The 24285-nt window shown below is 47.0% G+C and overlaps 1 protein-coding gene across 1 annotated transcript in view; it reads right to left on the bottom strand.

Annotated features, from left to right (window-relative positions):
* Nucleotides 1-24285, bottom strand: part of LOC119372111 (uncharacterized) — a 148325-nt gene that overhangs the window by 44015 nt on the left and 80025 nt on the right. Inside the window, exon 2 of the mRNA XM_037642573.2 lies at nt 4834-4876. Within this exon, the coding sequence (XP_037498501.1) occupies nt 4834-4876 (43 nt within the window). The remainder of the gene's footprint in view (nt 1-4833; nt 4877-24285) is intronic.

Below are 24285 nucleotides of genomic sequence, written 5' to 3'. Positions count from 1 at the left end.
TTTCGCGGAACTCGTGATGCCAGATTAATCGTTAGCGAAACCATCTAGTAAATGGCACGAAACACAAATGAATATGCCACAAGCATTCGCCCAGTCAATGCGCCTTCCAGGAGAATGATAGCGCTCAGCACTTCATCAGCGCGTTGAAATAAATCGCATTAGTGTTTTGAAGTGGCGTTTTACATTACCTCTGATCAGACCTTTTTGCGACTACTACGTTAGGGCACTACATAAACATATATAGTTTTCAGAACAACCGGCTGCACCAACCGGACTCCTCTCCCCGCCTTCGCATCCCAACTGGACTCGATCTGCTGACACGAGACCGGCTTTGCTTGCACACACTATGGCCATGAATGGCTTCTACCCTACTAAATCTGCCAGTGTTCGTATCGGATTGGCTGACAAGGGAACGTGTGGTGACCGGTCACCTTACGAGGTGACTGTGGTCGCGAGTGCCTCAATTCTGAGCGAGGAGAGGCGATCGCTAGGAATTAATATAATAATTGTTGGGCTTTAACGTCCCAAAACAATAATTTGATTACGAGGGACGCGGTAGCGGAGTGCTCCGGAAATTTCGACCACCTGGGGTTCCTTAACGTGCACCGGGCCTCTAGCATTTCCGCCTCCAATGATAAATGCCGCCGCCGCGGCCGGGACTCGATCCCGCGACCTTCGGGTCAGCAGTCGAGCACCACAACCACTAGGCCACCCTGGCGGGTTGATCGCTAGGAATTGCACAAGCTCGCATTGACCGACGAACGTTTTCGAAACCGAACACTTTGGAATGATATCTCTAATATGTCACGGCATGCAGCTGAAGGCGACGAGTACCCGCCGTAGTGGCTTCGCGGCTACGGCGTGGCGCTGCCAAGCGCGAGCGTGCGGGTTCGATACCCGGCCAAAGGCCTCATGTAGAGGGAGGCGAAATTAAAAGAAAACACCCGTTCTTTTAGAATTAGGCGGACACTAAAGAATCTCAGGCGGTCAAAACTAATCGGGACTCCCCAGCCACGGCGTGCCTCGTGATCACACGTCGGTATCGGTACTTGAAGCCTTACAAACTTTAGAGCAACGAAGGCACTATACTACGGTTCTTTAAAGGCAACCGACTTGCGCAAGCGGCTCTAGCCTGAATTGGTGTTGTCATACACAAGTGATCTTGTGCTGCGACAACCTGCGGTTTTAAGGCTTATTCACACTTGCGACTATAGCACCTGTTGCGCGACCGTTTGCGACCGACGACAAAAAAAAAAAAGAAAAAAAAAAGAAAAGCGACTCGACGCGACGGATCTTCAAACTTGCGTGCCACTTACAACCGTCAACAGGCAGAATTCGCGTCTGCTCGCATTGCTGTTGCCCCGCAAAGTAAGCAGACGCCCTGCTTCCGCGCATCTGATTGGTTCAGAGGTTTGCGACTGCAGTCGCGCGACTGACAAATCGAGCAGCGAGCGACTGATTCAAGACAGTCGCTTTGCGGCTAAAACGGCCATTTGCGACCGTTTGCGGCTAGTCGCCTTGCGACTAACTTTGTCGCGCGACCACTGCTATAGTCGCAGGTGTGAACGGGCCTTTAGTGACCGAGTGTGGTCGTATGCCTGTGCTTCTTGTTTTTTATATGCAGCCCCGCCACGGTGGTCTAGTGGTTATGACGCTCGACTACTGACCCGAAGTTCTCGGGATCGAATCCCGGCCGCGGCGGCTGCATTTTCGATGGAGGCGAAAATGTTTGAGGCCCGTGTACTCAGATTTAGGCGCACGTTAAAGAACCCCAGGTGGTCGACATTTCCGGAGCCCTCCACTACGGTGTCCCTCATAATCATATCGTGGTTTGGGGACCTTAAACCCCAGATATTAATGTATTATTATGTTTTTATATGTATACTCTCTTTCAACCTGCTCCCTTCACTTTAGCAAGCCATGTAATTTTTCATTTTGGTAAGCTTTCCGCCTTTCTTTTCTCTTTTTCTTTTTTGCACATTCTGTCTCTCTCTTAACTTAGGCAGCGTTGCTCTTCGGTGACCCGTTAAAGTCGCGTTAACGCGGTATCCATCCCCGTCACTTCCTCTTTCAAGGACGCGCGTCTCGTTCAAAATCGTACGTAGGCGAAATGCGCAGGCAAAAGGTACACAGTTGCGAGGCGGTGGCGGCTCATACCATGCCGGGGTGGGAGTCATTTAAAGGCGATCGCAACTACCGCCTCCCTCTCCCCCCTCCGTTTCCTCTCCCCCACGCACTCGCCAACCTCAGACACTCCATACAGATCGGCCCAGTCGGCGCGCCGCCAAATTACACACCACGCTTCTCTCTTCGCTGCCCCGGAGGCATTTTCTGCGCATAAGCGAACGCGCCGAATACATCCACGCCTAAATTAGGCGCAGTCATCATCCAGCCGGGCATTCCTTTTCTTTCTAGGCCACCATTACCTCCGTCCTACCCCCACCTTTCTTTCTTTCTTTCTTTCTTTCTTTCTTTCTTTCTTTCTTTCTTTCTTTCTTTCTTTCTTTCTTTCTTTCTTTCTTTCTTTCTTTCTTTCTTTCTTTCTTTCTTTCTTTCTTTCTTTCTTTCTTTCTTTCTTTTTAATATGAACGCGCACTTCCTGCTCTGCGTACGCCTTTATAAATTTTGCGGGGAGTTCTTTTCTATGGTTGTTATTTTCACCTTATAGCGCGGCGCGATTCAATGAAAGTGCTTACATGCGTGTCAGCCTATACAGGGTGCCGTTTTGTAGTTGGGGCCCCCCTTTCAAGGTCGCTGGGTGGTGTGCTTCTGGGAGTTGCTCGGTGCGCCGCTGCTTTTCATGCGCGCAAGCCGCTCGGCCCGTATACACATTCGCTGCCATGGCAAAATCCTGTAAACGTGCACTTTTTGCATGTTTCGAAGAGTAACGGACACGTTTTTGTTATTTGCCTTGATTGCGTCCTGATTATTTACCGCTATGCGTCTTGATTATTTTCCGCTAGGCCTCAATGCAATGTGCTAATTACAGAAAGTATGGCGGCCAGGCTTGTTAGTTACCGACTTCGTCAAACGATGCTGGCGTGTGCAGCCTGTAGCATAGCATACAGTCATAGATGTTTGTTCATGTTAGGGAAGGCTGTCTTTGACCCGTGGCTCTATGCCTATTTCAAGCGCTAGTGGCATCAGGTTATACACTTCCGTGACACGACACCTGGCGCCGCAGTTGAAAACCGTTGACAAATTTTGCTGAAGTTGATGTAAACTTCAGGCCTCCTAGCAGCATGATGTAACCCAAATTGCCAATGCAAAGCTTATGATCAGTATTTTTCGATAAGCAGTTATACGATTACTTATTGAAATGTGGAACCTAAACATTATAAACCATGGTTCGTTTACATGCACCGCGCATGTAGCGTCATGTTGTTGGCTTCTGTAAACCCATGACAGCCAGCGCAAACAAGACACAAGACACAGGAAAGTGCACGACAGAGGCGCTTCTGTAAATTTTATTCCTATTCGTAAGGTGTTGCATTGTAATCACGTTACTCTGTGTAAGTTAATGTTATTAATGTTACTTTAGCGGCCTACCTGATAAGCTACATGGCAGTGCTACACCAGCAGGGGCGTAGCCAACATTTTTTTAGGGGGGAGGGGGCCGTGGATGGGGAGGGGTTGAACTAACTTTATGCATATTCCTGCGTGCGTTTGTATGTCTGCGTGGATCTATACACCTGAAATATTGAAAATGGGGGGGGGGGGGGTGTTGAACCCTCCCTCCCCCCGGCTATGCCGGCGTACTACACCAGTTTGTTTCTTCGTCATAAATTCAGTAGTTTCACAGATAGAACCCTGCGCTCGCGCAGCCCGTTGAGCTAACCCGCTAACATACGCTATAACTTAGCTTAACTGACAGGCTTGTCAACGGAACCAACGTCTTGAACAAATAAAAGAAGAAAATAAAGTTAGAGACTCGACGTTGCCTCAAAGCAGAAAGTACGCGTACGCAGCCTAGCATGTCGTGTATAGAGTCTGTCGGGTCTTGGTAAGCAGAGCTTATTCATGGGAAATGAGAAGCGCGAACTATTGGGACATAAGCGAAGCCACAAAACAGACGAGATGACGCGCTGCCGACTACCGAATGTCGGAAAGCTGAAGTGTCCGCGGCTACCACCAAGCACTTACTATGGACGTGCCGTGGCAGATGCGACGGCACTACCTGAAAACAGTGGACCTTCATACAACGAGACCACCGGACCATGATTCGTGGCTCTATGGGCCCAAGCGTACCATAGTACTGTTAGAGTACTATGGTACGCTTAGGTACCATAGAGTACAATAGAGTACTGTTAATGTATATCGCGGAAACAGGCCTCCATATGTATATCTAATTGTGTATGCCGTTCGGAAACTTTCTAGATTAAAAAAAAATGACACCTTTATAAGTTGGCATGTCTTACATCCTCAGAGAAGCAGGTGAAGAGTGGGAAAAACAACGAGAAAGTTATTTTGTTCTAACATACAAGATGTCTGCCACGTGCTTCGGTCGTGTTTAAAAAAGCGACTCCTTTTTTTCATGCAATGCTAGGGAAGCTTTACTGACACAGCCATTTGCCTTTTTTGTAATTTCGTGGGCTTCAACGACCTCCCTTGTCGTTTGATCACAATGCTTGAAAAGAGATGTTTCTTCAAAGTGGGACGTGCGCTCATCTTGTGACACTGCAATGCAATCCCGTATGTGCCTAAAAGAGCTTATTGTAGTAATAAATAAATAAATAAATAAATAAATAAATAAATAAATAAATAAATAAATAAATAAATAAATAAATAAATAAATAAATAAATAAATAAATAGAACGGAGTTTTGCGACTCACCTGTTGGCGAGAACTCGGTCACTTCCTCCTGCTTGGTCTGGCTCTGAAAATAAAGAGAGAGAAAAACATTTGTTGGTAGATATAGTTCACATGGGTATGCATCGCAATGCACTTATGGCGACAACGTGTACGTGTTCACATTGTACAAATTCAATATGTGTCAGTGCTCAGTGTAAGAGAGTAAATAGATCGATAAATGACGAGTGAAATCTGCCTATGGGCAAACTTCACTAGTGACCTGATATACAACAACATGCACTTAGGGTACGTTAAGGTCAGCAAATAAAACGTACACACATAACATAATTTGATCTAACTCCTAATCGCAGTCAAATACCGCCAACTACAAACAGACAATGGTACGCCAGTTCGTGCGCAGAGAAGTGGCAATTGCACTAGTCTTGCGTATTCACGCTTGCGTGTGGCGCACGTGTGCGTGTGCGTGCTTCAGTTATGAAAATGAGTGCATACTAGAAGCAGCGAATGAGAATGTCCTGCTGTGTACGGCAATTACAAGATGGCGCGTCTCTCTGCGCAGACGAGCTGACGCCGCCGTTCGGACCACAAAGAGTTTCAACACACCATTACATCGGGATGACTGTAATTTTACGGTGAGTCGATATACATATACTTACTCCTACCATGTCTTAGGCATCTTGGCGCTTATAGACTCGATGTAGACTATAGTTCATGATTAGTAACCAGTTTTTCTCCCGTTCGTCTGTGTGTCTTACATTTCCTTATTATCTTTTGTAATGGTGGGATTATTATGCACATGCCTTGTTACCTACTCATTACTATAATAAATAAATAAATAAATAAATAAATAAATAAATAAATAAATAATAAATAATAAATAAATAAATAAATTACATTTCCCAGTTCTTTTCATGTAAGTCACACCGGACCGGTAATGAGCCACTGCAGACTACCGGTGCTGATACTTTATTTTAACTGTTTAGTGTATATCTCGTTAAAGGGGCCCTGCAGCAGTTTTCAGCATGGTGAGAAAATACTGCCGATCGGTAGTCGAGGCTCCTGAGAACACGCGAGCCAAAGATTATAGCGCAGCACCTGGCCTGGAGTTTACAATTAATTCTCAAAATCGTTCCTTTTTTTTTTTACAAATGATGCCATATACCCAAATGATCGGGCCATATACCCAAATTTCATGCCAGTGGCTGATTTGAGCATCGTGAGCTGCATAGTCACCGCGACCGCCGCGCGAGGCCGCCAGGTGCCCGCGCGCGCACTCGCGATCACACTGAAAATAAGCCGCGCGTTCGAAGAAAATAAAAAAAAAATATGGCTGATCCCTCTGTCAGAGGAATCGGTATAACACGAAAGTAAAACGTGTCCTCACAGACGTAGTTGAGTGTTTGTCGTGCATTGTTTCGCCGTGAGGGCGAAGGAATGAACGCTATAGCAAGAAGTTGTAATGTCACGCGAAGAACGGCAAGCAGCTCGAAACTTGCAACGCGCTGCTCAAGCAGAAAGGACGCACGGAACGAACATACACAAGATGAGCGCGAACTAACAACTGTCACAGCTCGACAGTTAAAGCGCGCGCTGGTCAAATACAAAGGAGGACGCACGAAACGAACGCACAAGTATGCACAGGATGAGCGCGAACTGTCACAGTTATAAATTATTTGTTTGTGAGCAGCGCGCTCCTCTCGCAAAAGCTGCCGCTGCAGTGAGCGAAGTGACCTTCGTGCTCTCTAGCTTACAGGCAAACTTGCGGTGAGAGCGCAAGACGAACAAGATAAGTGCGCGCGCACGAGCGACCACGCCCTGTAGAGGCGCACGCTCATCTCAACGCGTGGGGCGACGACCTTTAAAGCGCGCCCTTCGAGCCCTTCGCGCCATCTCGCTAGTGATAACGAAAACGCGCTGATGTACCCCGATCTCCGAGTACCGCTACCGGCAAATGGTGTATATAAATAGCACGCTGTTAGTATGACGAAGAACGTGCCGTCTGTGGCGGAGTCGTTTCGCGTTGCGCGCTGGGGATCGAGGGGTCGTAAGTTCGACACCGGGTAGCGGAACTTCCTCCTCTAGTTTTTTTTTTCTTTGCCATATGTTAGTCTTTATATTTTACAACGTCATATCCGTGACGGAAATGCGTCAGTGGAGCCGTGGTTGACCCCGGCGTAAAACACATTCGTGTTAAAATAAAAAGTGCTCAAGGTCATGAGACGCGCGCGTGACGTAACTTCCCTCCTCCGTGCCATCCCTCCCTGCTTAGCTTCCAGCGCGCTCGTCGGGACGAGGGAAGAGGGAAAGCAGTTACAGCGTGCGACAAATCTCTGTAACTCCGCTCGTATACTTGACCGGTTCTAAACATTCTTGCGACGGTAAATTCGTGATGCAATAAACTCCTTCAATGAAGCCATTCGACGGTTACTCGGAAATGCGTTGCAGTGCCCCTTGTAACACGTATAACTGGTCTAGCCGGATATACTGAGTAGCAGTTCTCATGCCCAGTGTGGTTCTGTGTAGGCTGCAGTGGTGCGCGTTCGCTTGAAAAAAATGAATGCATTACCAATAAAGGACGAAAGAGAGGATGACGACGATTCATGGTGATGTGTGTGTATTCTGTTGCAATTAGCGCTCTCTGTCTATTTCTCTCTCTCTCTCTCTTTTCAACTTTTTTATCCCTTCTCCCAGTGCAGGGTAGCAAACCGTACGTGTCTCTTGCTAACCTATACCTGAGCTTTTCCCCCGCTTTTCTATCTCTTATTCATTGTGGAAGCGAAGCGGAAAAGACGGACACGTTAATATTCTGCATTCTTTATCCATAAATTACCGCCAGAATTAGTCATGACCGGTTGTTTCGCACGTACTGCAAATTTCATATGAAGAGAGATCAGAAAACTAATCTGACTTAACGCGATCGCTGCATATCGAGTACAACTATCAAGTTACTTATTTTTACGTGAACCTAAACTGCGCTTGTGACGAGACACCAGAGTATAAAGATGACAGGACGAGCGCAGACTAACAAGTGATTTATTGAAATCACACAAAACTTGCCTTCTGGAACTATGTTTTGGTAGGACGAAGGTGTCAGGGCAAGCGAAGGGCCAAAGGGCACATGAAATCCTGAAAGCCTCGTGGATAGCTAGAGATGGCCCAGAAACATCTGTGTATCTCTTCAGGAAAGAGCTTGATTTTTTTGGGTGGGGCCTTGATCGGGGAGTGTACTATCGTCACTCGGTCATGACTGTTACTGCGCATCGCGCGGTGTTCGAGGAGGCAAGTTTGTCTGATTTCAATAAATCATCTGTCAGTCTGCGTTCGTCCTGTCTACTTCTAGTCTGGTGTCTCGTCCCAAGTGCAGTTTAGGTTCACACAACAATGTCTTACCAACTAGACGCTAGACAACAGTATATATATATATATATATATATATATATATATATATATATATATATATATATATATATATATATATATATATATATGTATATGTGTGTGTGTGTGTGTGTGTGTGCCTCTGTACTTTTAGAGCAATAGCTGTACTCATCCAGCTGCAAACCAAGAAAACACCTGGTTCCGCGAATCTGACCTTCAAATTCAGCCAAGGTCAACACCAGTCAAAGAGCTTCAGCCAAACGCTAGTGCGGCGCGTTCGCGAAAAGGAACAGCGGCTCAGTATGAGTGTTTCGTGCCGCCACCGCCAGAGGCGCTGGGTGCGTCCAAGTTCACTTATGGGAGACGTTGACTTGGCGCCTAGAGTGCCGACGGCACCTAGCAGCGTCTGCGTCTTGTCCTGCAGCGCAATACGTTAGCTCCCTTGTCGCGGCGTGAAGACTTCTCTTCGTCCTTGCCTAAACCGAGACATGCAGTAAAGTTTAATTTTTGCAAATCAACTACCCCTTCCTTTCCCAAAGCAAGCAAAGACTCGACAAACCTGGTTTAACCGCATTCAGCCTCGGCAAAATTCAGTTTTGCTGTGGCGCACTATCCTAATGCTCACGCGGTTAAATTCTGGAGAGTCAGAACCCCACGATCGTTGCCATCAGATGTGAGGTCAACGCTTGCTTCAACTTCACCACTGAAAGCGCGCCACGCTAGCTAGACACTGGTAACAGATAAATGTTGTTCGCTCAGTTCTTGTGCAAATGAAGTTTCTTGACTTACTGGAAAATAAAAAGCTTGTTGCTTTGGGTTAATACATTGCCATTGGCTATGAAACTGATACCAGTGATCGCCCTCCCTGCTTCACGTGACTTTAATGTTTCGTTCGAAAACCGGCGACATAGAGAGACACTTCGAGAGACACTTGCAGAGACTGTGCGACTGATGTTGTCCATGTTCTTAGAAATCGTAGAACCATTGACGTGAACGTATTTCTAGCAAAGTAAACGTTATGTTAAATTGTTATTGCACCAATACACCACACTCATGTCTACCAAGCAAATGTTATGTTAAATTGTTATGATAACTGTCTGTGATATATTAAATTTCAGTAAACACACACCACGATGTTCCCCACTGTTCAGCTTTCTATCAGAAAGAGCTGCATACAGCCCTCCCGTAGTACAGTACACACCACTGTGTATTGACCCGAAGGTCGCGGGTCCGATCCCGGCCGCCGCGGTCGCATTTCCATGGAGGCAAAATGCTATAGAGGCCCGTGTACTGTGCGATGCCAGTGCACGTTAACCTTCCGGAGCCCTACACTACGGCCTGTCTCATAATCATATGGCGGTTTTTGGACGTAAAACCCCATATATTAAAGAAAAGTACTTTATATAGAAATAAAATTCAGCAGCTCCTGCCTTATCGGGGAAATAAGTGTAATCGAAGCTTGGTGCGTGCGTGCGCCTGACGTATTGCTTTTCTTTCTTTCTTTCTTTCTTTCTTTCTTTCTTTCTTTCTTTCTTTCTTTCTTTCTTTCTTTCTTTCTTTCTTTCTTTCTTTCTTTCTTTCTTTCTTTCTTTCTTTCTTTCTTTCGCATTGCGCAATGCTCCCTCCTAACTGTTTCCTTCCTCCATGCCAGGAATTGGAGCGTCATTCACGGGTTTACAAGCGCAACACTTCATTTGCTACAGGCAGCAACGACGGTCATGCGTTCGTATCCAGACAGCAATGAAATGTGTCTACATGAAGTGACAAGTCACCTGACAAGCTCAATAACAGATCAGATTGCCATATCGGAAACAGCTGATCGCCGACAAGCGCACGATCGAGAGGGCATCAATTACTGGAAAACTGCGCATACTAATACGCATGCGACCGGCGCGCCTTTGAGGGCTGCATTTCTTTGCACTCGCTGGCGCCGGTATTTTTTTTTTTTTTTTGTTGCGGCCACGCCTACAACGCCAACGACACTCGTGAGGCAATACAAGCATCGCTTGAAAAGGACACTCGTCGAATCCACTTGTTGCCTTTTATACATTTTCGAGACGGTTTAGCGCACTTCATAGACGTGCGCAGGGCTTTTAGGGATGGCGAATTCTCACCGCAGCAACACCCCCCCCCCCCCTTTCTATTGATCGAGTCTGAGAGCGAACAAGGTTCACAAAAATAATGCAAACATGAAAATGAAGTCATGTCGCGCTTCTCACAACGGCCTGCCTTTGGTCCCTGGCTTTTCAGGGCTAAATAGTTCTTGGAATGCAACGTCATTGATCCTCGGGCCTAAATTATCGTCAAAAACCTCCATGGTCGTATACCTTCACATTAAACGGTGACGAGCAGGCCCGATAGAGTAAAGATATGAAGGCAGACTTGGCGCCTCCTTCAGATGATTTAAGGGGGAGGGGGGACACCGATGGCTGTCGCCTTCGGGTCGTCTTAGGCGAATGCCTAAGGGACCCTGTGAGTTCTTGACGTCTCACGCTTGTCAAAAACGACGCACTCGGCGTCTGTCGACGACAACGGCTGCAGCGGCTGCGGACGATGTCGGCCAGACCCGGTAATTGGGTCGGGCCCGACTGCAGCCCGCTCGACGTCGTATACAGAGGGAGAGCCCGCCAAAAGGGAGTGCACAGAAACATACCCTCCCGCTCCGTTGCACTTTCTCGCGAGTGTGAGAGAAGGAGTGCAGGGAGTCCGGTGGTGTCGAGTGAGTACTCTCCCGTTCGGTTGCACTCTCTCTCAGCGAGTGCAAGCGCGCTTTCACGACGCTCGCCGGCGCCGGAGGACGCCGCGTTTCTCGCGCGTAAAAGCAGCAGCGCCGCAGTCGCTGACAAGCGCGGGACTGCGGCGCGCGCCGCAGCGAGGGCAGCGGTAATAACCGGCGGAATTTAGTACGGCGCCCGTATACGACCCCGCCTAGCCTGTCTACCTGCCTTTTGTTGCCAGCGTGCACGAAGCGCTGATTAATTGCTTCCGAGAGGACTAGATTTGTCCTTTTGACGAGAGCATGCCCGCGAATTCCGGAGCAGGAGCATTTTTATGTTTAATGTGAAACGTGTTGTGGGAAACATGTGCTGTCAGAAGATGATTTTCGGTCAGTTTTTAAGAGGGAAAACGTTCTGTGTCTTACTAAGTGAACCGATGTACAAGCTAATAACGTGACCTAATTATAGTAAACGAATACACATACAAATAGTACAAGTTCACATTAAATTGAATCAATGGTAAATGGACGCATGTTCACTTAATCAAGTGTGAATTAAAGAAACGCCAGGACTGCGCGGAACACGCAGCACTGTCACAGCGAAAGCAGGAGCAGCCTTTCTATAGGCTCGTCACGAGCCTATAGAACACTTGGGGCGACTACATGTACAGTTGCAAGGTACCCACTACGCCAAAAATCATAATTTTGCGAAGTAGGGAAGCATCCACGATGTGATTTTTCGTCATTTTGCGGAGAAGCGAAGTACCCGCTGCGCATCTGTAAGGCAGCGCACTTGGTCGATGCTGAAATGATGAGGATGAAGAATTATGGGTGAGCCCTTCGTAATGGATGGGAAGCTCTAAATCACCCACTCGTTACGCAATTCGCATTGTGTGACTCCTGGCTGTTGTTTTACTGTTCAACCACGCTATATTAGATATGTTAAAGCGATTACTTGCCCGACATGACGCCTGTATAGAATCTATTTGCGAAGGAGTTTCAAGCACCGGCGTGGCTCTGTGGTAGAGTGCTAGACTGCCACGCAGAGGGCCCACGTTCAAATCTCGCTTCATCCTGGATATTCTTTTTCTCGCCGTGCGCGATAATAGTTACGGACACCGGCGGCGGCGGACAACTCGGCTGTTCACAATTCGGCTGTTGTTGCGATCTCAGCTTTCACTGTAAAATGGATCGACTTCAGTGTGACTTGGGTGCAAATCAAGAGTGAATCGGGCGACTTACACATGAATAAAGACTGAATAAAGTGACGTAGTTGTGAATCAGCATACATTAAAGCGACTCAGGAGTGCTTCAAGTCAATCAAGAGTGCCTCGCCTCGCTAAGCACAAGCTTTCGCCTTCGGTCTCCTTAGCGTATAGCTGAAGAGAACCGGTGGATTGTTAGGCGACAGTATAAAGGAAAGAAACATCATTTACCGAGGTAAAATACGCAGAAAACTATTAATGAAGGGAATTAGCACGTACGAATGATCTAATCATTCTATAATCAATACCAAATACACAGCGATTACTTATTCGAAAATTCCATCGTTTGTTTGAAGCCTGGCCGTATTGACTCGCTTATACCAGCACTGACAAATGTTGGCTAACCGTTGGCTGCTGATGGCTGATGTCGGTATTTTAAGCTGTATGTGAGAGGTTAAAGTTGATTGCGTCGGGCTTCTGTATTTTCGCCTGTCCAGACGGCTGTATAGTCTTTGGATGGTCGACGTCCACGTGCGGACGTGTTCCTTAAATTTACTACAATATATTTCAGCCAGTCCACGTTAGCGCATTTTTTTAAACAATATCTTGAATTCTCGCCCTCGATTCTCTGGAATTATGCTTCACGAGCCATGACTCTCACGCTGATGAATAAATTTTGAGCAAATAAAATGTAGAAAACTGAGATAAGCGTAAAACTCGGGTGCTTTTTTTTCTTTATTTTTTTTATGGTTTGGTTCTCAAAGCAAAAATGCGAATAGAACGAAATAGCTTTGTTGAGAGAGAAATGCTTGCGATATAATTGTAATCGCTTCTGCGTAATTCACACTTCTTTTTGTCCGAACTCGGTGGCTCGTTGTGTTGGCCACGAACCCCTTTGCTAGAGAAATTTATGTCCGCAACGTGTGCGGTAAGACAGAGCCCGAAGGTCGCGGGATCGAATCCCGGCCGCGGCGGGCTGCATTTTCGGTGGAGGCGAAAATGTTTGAGGCCCGTGTACTTAGATTTAGGTGCACGTTAAAGAACCCGAGGTGGTCGAAATTTCCGGAGCCCTCCACTACGGCGCCCCTATTAATGATATCGTGGTTTTGGGACGTTAAACCCCAGATATTAGTTAGTGGTAAGACAGAGGAGACTGCAGGCGAAATCCGTCCCAGGGAGTTGTTTTAGGTTACAGGAAAGACACTTCTTCCTGCAGCCCGTGTGAAAGCACGGCGCGGCGTATTGGGGGGGGGGGGGGGTAAGGCGATGACTTATTTCGAAAAACGTCAATCACCTTCGCTGACCCAAGAATGGCGTTAGCTAGCGGAAGCAGCTTTACTATCCTTCACGTCACAGTGGTGTATGTGCAGGGAGTTCCTTAGAAGAATAGACTGGGGAGTTGGTAATTCATGATGAATGAAAATAGCGCGAAAAAAAAAACGTAGGACGAGACGTAGAAGGCTACACGACAAGCGCATACTAACAACTGAACTTCTTATTAGAAAAACGAAAATATATAGGAAGCACAAAACCACATGTTCACCACGAACAGAACAAAAAATACCTCAGATTTGCGCATCCAGGTAACTTATATCTGCCTTATTTAACGCATGAGAAGGCTTTGCCACACAGTTATCTCCAGCTTTCAAAATTAAGAAAGCTTCAACGAGCTCACGTGCCGTGTGGTCGACGTGCGAGCACTTTGGCATCGGACAAGTGATTATTTTCATTCACCAGGGAGTTCCGGCGCGAAATTGAAAACCATGAACTATAACTTCCAATTTATCTTATAACAGATGATCCATTTTCGCGAATTTAAGAAAAAAAAATACCGTCTTGAATTGCTGCCTTACTAGTGCTACCCAATTTATTATTTCTCTTCAGTGTCTCTTTAGAGAGATAAATATATATCCGGATCAACTTAGACCACCCCAGGTGCATTCATTAACGGTACTCGTTCACGTCAACAAAACAATAAAAAAGGAGGGATAACAAATTACCCTTGGCAACTAGTGTCGTGGTCAGGCACGACGTTATTACATAAGCGAAACTTCGTAATTGCTTTCTTGTTTCTATGTATCAACGCAGAGCGACTTCGACGTACTGTCACTCCGCTTAACGTACTACTACAGCGCCACCGGTGGCGCCTCAGGGCGTGCAACACGCTTGTCGTTATCCGGCCTTCCTCAGTTTAAGGGCTCCGTAATAAATGACCGGCATATTTTGTTGCTCAGACTTCGTCTCCACCCTGTTTTCATTCTGTCTCGGAAGCCCTTCAACCGGCAATAAATCTACCTATATCCCGGTCTCGCTGTAACAGCGCCATAGTTTCTTTCTTTCTTTCTTTTTTTTTTCGAAGTTCGCGCTCACGCACGCTTTATAATCGCTTGTGACACGCTTCGAGACGTTGTTATACATGGCCATTCGACAGCGGTAGGAACGCGGCCGGCTTGAATGAATTAACGAATCAAGAGAAGGAAGGAAAAGAAATAAACAAAGATATATAAAGGATACGGGTGGTAATAGGCGGCCTCTTTCGTCGTGACGTCGCGAGCGCTTTGTTCCCCTCCGCGGATAATTACGAGAGGGCCGGTTACAAGCGGTGACAGTGGCCCGGCATAGTTTTTTTCTGTACGGCGCCGTACTGTAGCCTTCCTCTTGGGTTCGCTTTTTTTCTTTTTTTCTCTTTGTACGTGTGGCGTTTTCGTGACGGAACTCTCACCATCACTCACGCCCGGTTACATGGGTTGTAAGCGTACTCCGCCTCCCGAGCCAAGTGGCAAGTGGCTTGTGATTGAGTGACCCCTTCGTAATCGGGACAATTGAAACACTTTTCTTTCTTTCTTTCTTTCTTTCTTTCTTTCTTTCTTTCTTTCTTTCTTTCTTTCTTTCTTTCTTTCTTTCTTTCTTTCTTTCTTTCTTTCTTTCTCATAGAATGCCGGAGTTGCGAGTTCCTTAAAGGGCCAACGTACTTCGCACAGAACATTTCATTTATTAATTCTTTCTGTTCGCCGTTGACTGACCTTTGCGGACGCCCCTCGAAAGTTCCCTGTATGTAACACCTTCCACAGTGCGTGTTCAAGCGATGTGGCTTTATCATAATTTAAAACACGTATATTTTACGCACTTCTAATGTTCGTTATGTCATTATAAATGTGGCTGACTACGAGGCAAAATTAGCAATATTTGTTGTTCAAATTATGGCATCTACGGATGGCGGATCTTGAAACTCAGGCTATGGTTACCGATACGGTTATCAGTTAGAAAAAGATTAATGAGATATAGTGATTAACCTGTAAATAATTACTTTATGGCGTACGTCCCGATTGTGTAATTATACGATTCTGCATATCCAGCGAAGTGTGTTGCTCTTTACGGTAATACATCTTAAAAGATGCAATTTTTAACGCGGCAGGTGTACTTCAAGTGATATATTTCGAACCGCTACATATCGATTATTTTAACGTGCATGATATGTCTCGTTGCGCCGGGAAAAAATAGCTTGTCCGTCTGCCCCAATTCGCTTATCACTTCACACGTCAGTTAGGATAAGCTGCTGCAAGGCACAAAATTCCGGCAGGTACCCCGATTCAACTTCAACTTTGCTTGATTGTACACGTCTCATTAGTTTATCCATTAGCTATGTATGCCATTAGTTTATCCATATGTACATATGGATATGTATCTATATATACATATCTAGCCAGGTATCGGTAAAGCATCGCGTAGCGTTGATTCTCACAATGCAGACCGTCTGCATTATTATAAATTTCGTTCTTTTTTCCTGTTGAGCGGTCGTACATGCTTACACGAGCTGCCCGACTCAATTCGTACGCACGGCCAACACTGACACGCTCGAACGATGCAGAGACGTGCGATGGCGCGTTCAAAACGCGTCGTGTGGGTCAACCAAGAATATATTTCTTGGAAGTGCCGTGACACTCTCGCTGGCTTTTTTTTTTCTTTTTTTTTCAACCACCGAAATAGATCGGCAGGGCCACGGGAAGACCACACATTGAAGCAACGGCACTTCACTTCGAAAGCCTTCTTTTTTTTTTTTTAAAGACCACATTTCGTATATACAGGTGCTTCCATATTTAGATTACGGGAAAACCAAGGCGGCACGGACGCCTCCACAAATCCACAAATATGTACAGGCGTGCCGCATCATTTGCGCCCGAAAATATAGGGAAAACATTAGGAATGCATTATACCACGAAGACACGACGCCTATAAGGCCGCGGCGCTCTTTTGGAATAGCTGTGCATACGCGAAAGGAAAACCGCGATTTTTTCCGCGTCAGAAATCACGATCTTACCTTCTTTACGTTCTTCTACTTTCTCCTAAGGTTTTCGTCTTGTTTTTGTTTTTATCCCGCATGCTGGCGGCAAACGGACGCTCTAAAATATAACGTTGCGATTTTCTCTTTCTTTCTTTCTTTCTTTCTTTCTTTCTTTCTTTCTTTCTTTCTTTCTTTCTTTCTTTCTTTCTTTCTTTCTTTCTTTCTTTCTTTCTTTCTTTCTTTCTTTCTTTCTTTCTTTCCATCGCGACAGCGTGGTGTGCTACGTATTCAAGGTAGCCCCTTCGGAGAGCGAAGTAGAGAAATCGTGACGAGGTGCTGCTTGCTCTCGCACAAGGAGGCCGGTATTTCAGACTATATAGCGCGGCCACGCAGGCTGTGCGGCGCAGGCACATATTGTGAGAACTCATGTGCACGCCTGAATGAGTGAGTGAGTGAGTGAGCGAGTGAGTGAGTGAGAGTAAGAGAGAGAGTTAGTCAGCCATGCTGCGCGGGACCAGCGATGAGCAACTGTCCTATCGTCGCAGTAACATCGTTCATTGCGGCAAATGCTACGTGTGGTCTACGCCAGCCAACGGGAAATGCGTTCGTTATAGCGATAAGTGTTTCTTATGCTCTTTTCGTGCTCGGCTGCTCGATCCCAGCCGCGGCGCTCGCGCTTCGATGGAGGCCAAATGCTAGAGGTCCGTGTACTATGCGATGTCAGTGCATGTGAAAGAACACCAGAAGGTGAAGATTTCTGGAACCATCCAGCACGGGCGTGCCTCATAATCATATAGTCGTTTTGGCACGTAAAATCCCAGATATTCTTCTTCTTCTTCTTCTTCTTCTTCTTCTTCTTCTTATTATTATTATTATTATTATTATTATTATTATATTATTATTATTATTATTATTATTATTATTATTATTATTATTATTATTATTATTATTATTATAACAGCGTGCGTTGCGGCGAATGCTAAATGTGGTCTGCGCCAGCCAATGGGAAATGCATTAGTTATTGCGGTCAGTGTTTCTTGGGCTTAAAAGCTTAGGCCGTACTGCCCCGAGCCGCGTTGTGTTTCCATAAATTACCGTTTTCAATGGAAGGATCTAAACTGGATAAGTGCGCTTGTTTCGTTGCCCGTCGCTATAATCTTCGCGAACTGGCCGCTATAGCTAAGCGAGCGATGCTGGTGGAATTAAATGAAGCTTATCTCGACGGGTTTAGCGGCTCTGCGGCGGGCTACCATCACCCGCTTCATTCATAGAAACGGAAATAAGCACAGAAACGTTTCTCACTGTACGGGTGGCAATGTGTTCTTCGTTTCTTTTTACGTAGCTAAACGAAATCAGTTGTTAGACACGCAGTGCAGCACTATACTTAGACACGCAGATCTGTGCAGAGTGATGAAACCCGCACCAAGTTCTGAATTCAATGTCTCGAGGCAACATATGACCAGATGTGAAAGCCGCCTACGGCAGCCATGTTTGGCCGACCGAGGCGCCGCGGTGCGAGCCTGCTGAAACATGCTGGGCCTGCTGGCGCACAGCACGGTGCACCACGTTTGTGGCTCTCAGTAGCGGGCGATGGCATATTCGCGAGCGGTGCAGCCGCTCAGTCTTCGCTGAATGTGGGAACGTGCATCTCCTTTCATGCGACTACATTTTCGAACGGTAGAATTGTGCCAGGGAGCTTGTCAACCTTCGCGAGAAGGTTCAACAACATCGTCATGAAGGTTTGAATAGTTGTAACGTCGTGCAGTTGACCGCTATCTTTAAGATGTACATCTAAACCTACACGAATATTCTTGCTTTGTCCCTTCCCAGCCACGTTGCCCTTCTTTTCATGCGGCAGCTGCGACCGGAAGGGGAATCCTCCAACTACACAACTACTGCGTCGTCTGAGGTCATGGGGGTGCCATGATAGGTAAGCCTAACGAATAAAAAATAGCGAAAGGAAAATGTTTTCCGGCATAAAGCTACAAACTCTCGATGGTTGCAGGTATTGTTGAGGGATTCAGAGGAATTCCGTTCACGCAAGTGGAACAACGGTTGCACCTCTTTGCTTTCCACGTGTCTACGTTCATTTGTCACTTTACGCTGTAACAGTGGTGCACTCTGAAACGTGCATGAACCATTCCTCCTCGCCTTTTATTTAACGTTGCACGACTGAGACGCGTACAATAAACACGCATCAGTGCGAAGTCAAATTAAACGCACGAACGATGTCACAGTTCTCAATCGTTTCAAGATGCGTGCGGGGCCACCTCTCTATTGGATGCATCGGCGCCCGCTGCCCATGCATAAACGGCAGGCAGATTCTCGTACACGTATTGACCTCCTGCCAAACGCGAAGCTCACCACCGCACTGCACGGAACTGGCCAGACGGGCGTGCGGAATCGCGCATGCTCGCGTGTACGCGTTGTGTGTCAACGAACGCGCGTATGCTCTGATTTTCTTTTCGCCAAACGTGAGGAGGGGAGCGCTGTGTGTGTGAGGTGCGCGCGGTCGTACGTTTTTAGAATGCTGTGTGCCAAGTAGTGAGAAAGAAAGAAAGAAAGAAAGAAAGAAAGAAGGAAAGAAAGAAAGAAAGTAAGAAAGAAAGGAAGAAAGAAAGAAAGAAAGAAGGAAAGAAAGAAAGAAAGAAAGAAAGAAAGAAAGAAAGAAAGCTTTGATTCTCTGCGTGGCAATTTTTTTTTTTTCGTTTCTGCACCATTTTTTTTCCACCAGGCGCACGTGCATAGGTTAATGGACGACGGCTCGCACCACGTCGGTCAGGGCTGCGAGTCCTTGAGCAACTGTTGCTACGGCGTAGTGAAAGTGTCGGAATTAATACGTGCTTTAACCAATTAATATATAGCGTCCTAACAACGCGCGATGCAAGTTTCCGTCATACGCCACACACGTTGTGTCAGTGATGAAAAATCCTTGCAACACGGGTTGTCGCTAGAGCCAATGTTTCGCCAAGTGGACTTGTCTCTTTCAAGGCAGCAACTGCCTACCTTAGCTCGTATATGTGTATGCTGTAGCCAAAGATTTGACACCCCTTGTTCAAGGATTTTTCACCTCTTCAAGCTTGCATTTTCCCCTGCAACTTCTGGCACGTTGCGTCACACACAAATTCCGTGCAACTTCTGTAGACATTCCGTGAGATAAATGCCTTACCCTATCTGTATATCGTCATCTGCTCTCAGGCGCAACCGTGCTGTCTAGTAACAATCTTAAGCAACTAAACGGGCTCATATTATATCTAGCACAAATACTCTATAACGGGCGAAATCCACCGTTTTAGCTTAGCACGCAAAACGTTGCCTTACGTGCTAAGGTGTCGCTTACGTAAGGTGTTGCGTTACATGCTACGTCACCTAACACGAATCGAATCCGCGTAAGGTGAAGTGGATTCTGTTGCCGGCCACGGTGGCCACATTTCTATGCGTGCGAAACGTAAATAACACCCGTGTGCTTGTTCAGGTGCACGCTAAATAACCTCAGGTGATCGAAATTAATATGGAGCCCCTACCACGACGTGTGTCATAATGACATCGTGGTTTTGGCACGTAAAACCCCAGCAGTTAAGAAACTATTTGATGATGGCCGTAATGAGGCAGCACTATCGGCATCGCTATTCCACAGTTACTGGCTAGTTGACACTCACGTATTGAGTGTGTACAGGATTTAAACTCCGGCGGGCGTCCAGTGGATGTCCACTTCTGGATGTCTTGGTCGTCCAGTGGACATCCGCGATAGCCCGATAGGCGTACAGCGGACATCCGCTGGACTATAAGGCGCATACTATTTGGCAATCCAGCGGATTTTCCCCACGGTGTCTAGGACGGATATTCGGAGGTTCAACGGAACGCAGCTAGGAGCTCTTTTTATTGTATTGGTGTTTTCATTGCCATGGAGGGGAAAAAATACGCGTGGCAACTGCAGATCAACCGTAGTCGCTTGAAAACGATCGAGTAAGATTGCGGCTTCAAAATATGTGTAATTTGTTTTAAAGGGCGTCGCCATCTCGATCGGCGTGACTTAATTTGCCACGCCATTCGTCAAATATTAAAGACGATAGTCTTCCTTAGTAACAAACGCAGCATACTTGGCGTCCGTCGGTCACCCGATATTCAGCCACTCGGCTAAAGTACTTTCTGAATGGCCCAGCCAGCTTGAAACTGGTAGCGGGATTCATAATTGTGAACATTCTCGATCAAAAAGCAAATATTACGCATATCTGAGGCACAACAATCATACGTTAAGTATTAGACGGTGCGTTCTTTATAGAAATATATCGATAACATAATTCTAAAGACCGTAGTGTTTCTGAGGCTGCGCTGAAAATGCCAGTGTTTTTTGTGCTGCGCTGAAAATTCGACGCTCAGCAGATCCGGCGATTCAATAAACACCGTGGTGGTCATACTGGCAGCGTGCGGGTTTTTCGCGGCGTGGCGCGCTTTCTGCGCTGTAGGAACATGACCGAGGGGTTTTGAAAGCGATATATAGGCTTGGCTGCTGGTTAATTAAGTACTTGAAAGGCGTAGTGAATTATGTACATCATGTTTTCTGTTCAAAATTCGACCTATCGCGCGCATAATGGCCCTCAAAGACATATCCTTGATTCATGAGTACCGAAAACCACAAGTTCGCAAATAAAGCCCGAAACAATTTAAAATCGTGCGCGACTGGCGATACATCGCTATACCCACAGTTATGGTAGTGACACTCACGTATTGAGTGTGTAACATGGTGGCGAGATCATCCGAGCCTGTAGCGCTTTATTCGACTGAGAGGGCACATGGATATAAATATATACGGAATTCTTTTCCCGGCCGGGCAACTTGTCACGGCGGACGCTTTGGCTATACGACACCTGCTGCTACAGCAGCCCCGCAGAGCTCCGCGTGTATCTTGCCACAGTCCGCGTGTTCTTTTGTGCTACGACCGTGTTCCTTCTATGTGTCCGTGTGCGTATAAAACACGGGAAGAATAGATTACACAGCTGGCAGGCTGACCGGGCATCTCGTTCACCTTGCCGCCGCAGTCGAAGGCTTACGCGCTCGTCGATAGACGACGACCACGTTCGGCCTTCAGCCGTCCTTTCCTAGTGCCTCCATCTCTCTTTCTCTCTCTCTTTTTTTTTACTCTCTCAACTCCCCTCTACAAGCATAGCTACACGTCGAGAAGCCTGCCGACGCCTCTGCATCTTTCAGCCGTTGAGCGACAACGATGTTGGTTCAACACGGCAACCAGCAAGACAGCGCGAGAGAAGAGCAAGACAACCCGCCAGAGTGGTCTAGTGGTTAAGGTGCTCGGCTGCTGACCCGAAGGTCGCGGGATCGAATCCCGGTTGCGGCGGCCGCACTTTCGATGGAAGCGAAAATGCTTGAGGCCCGTGTACTTAGATTTAGGTACACGGTAAAGAACCCCAGGTGGTCGAAAATTCCGGAGCCCTCCACTACGGCGTCCCTCACAATCATAGCGTAGTTTTGGGCCGTAAAACCCCAGATATTATTATTATTATTATTGGAACAGAAAGACAGTGTGGTGTCAGCTTGCTCTGTTCTCTTGTTTCGTCTTTAGAGCTGGTAGCCGTAATCGTAAAGCAACTGTAGTCGTAAACAACTATAGGTTGCAGAGGCATTTCCACCTCAAGGTCGGATGCACACAAGCCTGCACCAATGAGCGCGCGCTCTAGACCGACGTCATAAGCCGGACGGTCTGTGATCCCGCCATCGGGGAACATCGCTTAGTACATGAGCGATGTTCCCCGATGCCCTCATCATTAGCCGCGGAAGTATAGGGCTGCCAAGATTGTCTAATCTTGGTGTGCCCTTTCCTGCCTTCTTACGATTCATCCGACTCTACAGTACTCCGTCAGTCTATTCTTGCATGTTCGTCGAAGTTGTTGTTGCAACAATTTGCTTCTGTTTTGTTGACGTGCTCATCCTAGGTCGAACCAGGCGCGACCTGACACCTTGAATGAATGAATGAATGAATGAATGAAATTTAATTGAGTTTATTCCGGCAGTTTCTTTCGGGCGGGATGGGGAGCGAGGGGATTAACCCCTGTCCCGTCCCAACCTCCGTCGATGATGATGGCGGTTCCTCTGGTGACTTAGTAGAATTTTTCGGGATTGTCTCAATGTGATGTCTAGGTGATAGTCGTAGCGGTTGTTTTCACCATTTTCTTCGCACTCTAGTGCAGCGTAGAATAATGGACTATCAGTACCTCACCAGCCTCTCTGGTTATACCGTTCTAATGTACCGGCGAATACTGCACCGCAGTGACTGAGTGGACGTATACATGTGACATTCTGCTGTTGATTACAGAATCGCAGAACTTCTTGTATGCCCGTGCCAGCCAGCAGCCAGCTGCTCAACCTCCAAGACCATTGGTACGTGTTATAGTGTTATAGTGCATGTTAACCGCGCACGCACGCACGCACGCACGCACGCACGCACGCACGCACGCACGCACGCACGCACACACACACACACAACACACACACACACACACACACACACACACACACACACACACACACACACACACACACACACACACACACACACACCTACTAGAACTGACTATACAGAGAAGATTGGTGCTGTGCACAGTCTAACGCCATCTTGCAGTGAATCTTCTTCTCAGTGAATCTTCTGAAGTTACATGATCGATCAAGAGTTACCTTAACCAGCCATCAGTTGTTTCATTCCGAGCTAGCTTACACCGTATAGTGAAGACACTGTAACGACTCCTCTCCAATATGTATTCGGCATGGACAGCATCACTAAAATAATGTAACATATGAGAATTAAAGATCCGTTGTAAAGGATTCAGGACAATAAAACTCCGTGACCTCTTAAACTCTATACGTGTGACGCCGGCATACGCGTTTTTTTTTCACTGTCAGCAGCGCAATTTCGCAACTTTCGAGATCCGCTACATCCGCTGCATCACGCTGGGTCATCACCTCCCGATCACCAACTGCGCCAAACGGTGCACGTGTAAGCCATGACAGCGTCGCGAAATCAGCGTCCGCCGCTCTATACGCTCGAGAATTGATCTCAATCTTTAACACACTTCTTCTTTTTCTTGCGTGACCAGCAAGTTCGCCGGGTCGCCACTTGTCGTACGACAGCCTTAATCCCTCGCTCTACAACATCCAACAGGAAGGGGGGATTGACCGGCTCTCCTCACAAATTACAAGTAGGACGAAACAACAGCAACAGCGGTTGAGAGATCGGCAGAGGGCGTGACACCGTAAACCGCTTTCCCTTTACGCCTCATGCGTACAACGTATAGAGCAATGAAAGAACAAGAAGACGAAAGTATCGAAGGGCCTCTGACGGTATACTAGGAACGAGCGGGCGTAACGAGGAAGTCCACGTCGTCCACTGGCAACAGTCTCTTTAGGAACCTGCCCCGGCTGACACGTGTTTCAGAGCGGCTCGGTACATGTGGTCCGCATTTACTTAGGCTCGCGGAAGCGATTGCACTCGCGTCCCGAGTGACAGCAGGCGGGCTATGCAGCGCGAAGACGCGTGTCTGCGGTCCTCGGCGTTTCTTACGTTCTCCGTGCTTACTTACATCGCCGCGTAAACGCCCACCTTATCCGTCAAGGCTGGACGGAGGGAGGGTACGTGCTTAGGTTGTAGGGAGAGGAGTGACGAAAGAGTCGGCGGCGATGTACGACACGCGTGCATCTGTAGGTGGCCATGGCAAACGGAACATCGTCAATGTTCTCATGCTTCTTGTTTCTTTTTCATCGTCGACGTAGCAGCAGCAGCAGCAGCAGCAGCAGTAGTAGTAGTAGTAGTAGTAGTAGTAGTAGTAGTAGTAGTAGTAGTAGTAGTAGTAGTAGTTTTAGTAGCAGTAGTAGTAGTAGTAGTA

Source organism: Rhipicephalus sanguineus, chromosome 10, assembly GCF_013339695.2.
Source record: "Rhipicephalus sanguineus isolate Rsan-2018 chromosome 10, BIME_Rsan_1.4, whole genome shotgun sequence".
NCBI classification, from domain to species: domain Eukaryota; kingdom Metazoa; phylum Arthropoda; class Arachnida; order Ixodida; family Ixodidae; genus Rhipicephalus; species Rhipicephalus sanguineus.
The sequence above is the reverse complement of the archived record's forward strand: the minus strand, read 5'-3'. Positions and strand labels throughout refer to the sequence as shown.